General features: G+C 51.7%; 1 protein-coding gene across 1 annotated transcript; it reads right to left on the bottom strand.

Moving 5' to 3' along the window:
- Window positions 1–1,982: 1,982 nt before the first annotated feature.
- LOC141934211 (feather keratin Cos1-2) lies at window positions 1,983–2,288 on the bottom strand. Its single transcript, XM_074849547.1, has one exon. It carries the CDS (start codon window positions 2,286–2,288, stop codon window positions 1,983–1,985), a length of 306 nt encoding a protein of 101 aa, XP_074705648.1.
- Between the last annotated feature and the right edge of the window lie 550 nt (window positions 2,289–2,838).

Below are 2,838 nucleotides of genomic sequence, written 5' to 3'. Positions count from 1 at the left end.
GGACCGTGCCCAGGTGATTTTGGAGGAGGGAAAATCAGTGACCTCCCTGGAAAACCCACACCAGTTGTCAGTCACTCCCACAGCACAGCACAATGTGTTGCCCCTTGCCAGGGCACAGGAAACTGTGCACATCCCATCCACACACGGATTACCCCATTCTGGTCAGTCATGCTTTTAGTGCATTTTCTGGAAACAGATCTTCTCATCAGCTGTCAAACACGACAGACTGGCCAGTGTTGGCAGTGAACAAATACCAGCAGCTTTCACATCCTCTTTTCTTAGGGTGTGAATCAAGGTGCACAGAACAGGAACAAGTGTGATGTAAAGAACAGCTCCTGCTCTGTCAGTCGATGGTTTAAATCACCATAAATAAAACCCTACCTGTAGCACAAATACCCTTAATTTGAAGTGTAAAGCCTGCATGGATCCTGTGCCCTTTTCCTACCTTTGCAAGAGCTCTTTAGTCGGGCCGGCAAACCAGGGGTCATGCCAGGAGTCAGTGGCAGCACTTTGGCAGTGCTTTGGCCAAGGGTCTTACTCATCTGTCAGAAACAATGCCATCCCTCCCTCATCCAGAAGGAAAATTTCAGACAGTATCTTCATTGCAAGGACCTGATGTACCTTCTCCTTGTTACAAGGTTTAACTTGGTAACATAGGAGGTCTATATGGGATGGTGATGATGGTGATTAGCAGCACGACTAGGGAAAAAAGATTTCAGACATGCAAGTGAAACACCGTTATAGAGGTTTTTGTCTTTACGATGTTCTGAGCTGTGCTTCATGAGCTGTAATTCCCTCTTGATGAAGGACATGTGTGTGGGGAGTTCCATTCTTCCACTTGTACACTTTCGTCAAGGCATCTGGATGTTCATATAAGAAATAGCATATGAGAGAGTAGTGGCTGCTGAGACACATTTCCACCGATCAGAATGAATGAGATTTACATGTAATAAATTCCTCTTTCCCCACAATGGCAGCCAGTTCCTGAGCACAAACTCTCTGGAGGGACCACTGAAGCAGTCAAGAGCTCTGCACTTACCCACAGCTCTCTTGGGAAGTGCACCCAGCACCATTGTCCTCACTGATCTTCATGTTCTCCTGCACACTCTGTCTCAGAGCAATTAGATCCCCCTCAGAAATACACTGTTTCACTGTCCCCATTTCTGTGCTGACTACCCTCAGCTCCCACAGGTGTAGCTCCAATTTCCAGCCTCAAGACATTCAGCAGCATGGGCGACTTTTCCCTGCTAGTCCCGTCCATGTGTGCTGGCCATGGCCCCTAGATTGAGTGGTGGAGGGCAGAGGAAGCTGGAGTAGCAGCTCTGGGCCATCCCAAGGGCTCTTCCCTTCTTTACCACTCTTGTCATTCTGCAAAGCAAATCACCTTTCAGAGCCCAAAGCCAACCCCCTGCCAAGGCAGTGCAGCTCCAGCCATAGCAAGAGGAACGCTCTTGCTCAGGAGCTGATGGGGCTGCTGAGCCCTCAGAGCCTCCTGCCTTTCTGGGCATTTGTGCACAGAGACACAACAAGGCAAGGTCTTCTTGTGCCCTCACCCCCTTGCACCCAGAGCAACACCCTTCTCCTTTGGCAGCTTGGGGCATGTCCACACAGGGAAGGACCACATGGAGGCCAGGCTTGAATGCAGCAGAAATTTAATGAGTCAAAAGAAGGAACAAAGTCACTCCAAGTGGAGGTCAGCAGTACAGGGAACCCCCTCTTAGGGGCAGCTGAGAATCTGCAGTCCTTGGCCATAGAGAAGTTCCTGCATGATGTCTGTCTGCCTGTCCCAGGGAGGAAGACGAGACAGATGGACCTTATACAGCTGGTGCTGGGGTGCGTGAGGGGAGAGGTAGTAAACAAAGTAAAAGGAAAGAAAGGCAAAACCATTCAGCTATCCCAAAAGCAACCTCCAAAATATTAATCCTCTACCCAGCACCATGTTCTGAGTTCCTCAAGCTGTTTCCTGGGGTTTGTCGGCACCTTTAACAGGGTGGGCACCTTCTGCCACAGTAGCGGCTGGTAATGCAGGAGAGGTCAAAGCCCCCAGAGTTGATGGGCACTCCGTCACAGCTGAGGATGCTGCCAACGGCAGCGGAGGTGGAGGAGCCCACAACGGTGTTCTGTGGGAAGGAGCTGAGGATGGGTCCGGGCAGGGTCACCACCACGGGGGAGGGCTGGATGGCAACGGTGGAGCTCTGGCACTGCCTGACACAGGGCTCATTGCAGCTGTTGGCCAGCGGGGTGGGGCCGCAGGGCCGGCATGGCAGGCACTGGTCATAGCAGGACATGTCTCTGAGGGTGGAGGTGCACCTGGGAGAGAGGGCAGGGAGGAAGCAGAGAACAAGGGTGGGTGAGGAGCTGCCTGTCACAAAGGAGTCAAGTCCACTACTTAGTGGGGATATGGAAGCTCTGCTAGGAGCCACATGGTCTTCATTCCCCACAGGGAGATGCCTGGCCTACGGAGGCTCTGTCTTAGTTCATAAACTGAAACCAGCTTAGCCTCCCAGACTCTCTGTAAGCAGACCTGGTCCTCAGTTCCCTCTCTCATGACAAGAACATCCAAACCCCACGACAGGACAGAGCAATATCAGCTGGGACATCTCCAAATTGGAGATCTCCCTTTGGAAGAGGACGAGAAGGGGCTTCAGACTCACCTGGTTCCCAAGCAGAAGGAGCCAAGAGAAGTGCATGAGAGAGCAGGGACTTGGGCTGCCTTTTATACCTGCCCTTCACTGCCGCAGGACCAGAGGCACCTTTGCAGAGGTAACAATGTTCTGACAAGCTCATCTTGAATGCAAACCATCGCAGCTAATGCTATGGGCTGTGCTTTCATTTCCT

Source organism: Strix aluco, chromosome 24 (genome assembly GCF_031877795.1).
Source record: "Strix aluco isolate bStrAlu1 chromosome 24, bStrAlu1.hap1, whole genome shotgun sequence".
NCBI lineage: Eukaryota > Metazoa > Chordata > Aves > Strigiformes > Strigidae > Strix > Strix aluco.
Note: the sequence above shows the minus strand (reverse complement) of the source record. Positions and strands in the feature narration are given on the sequence as shown.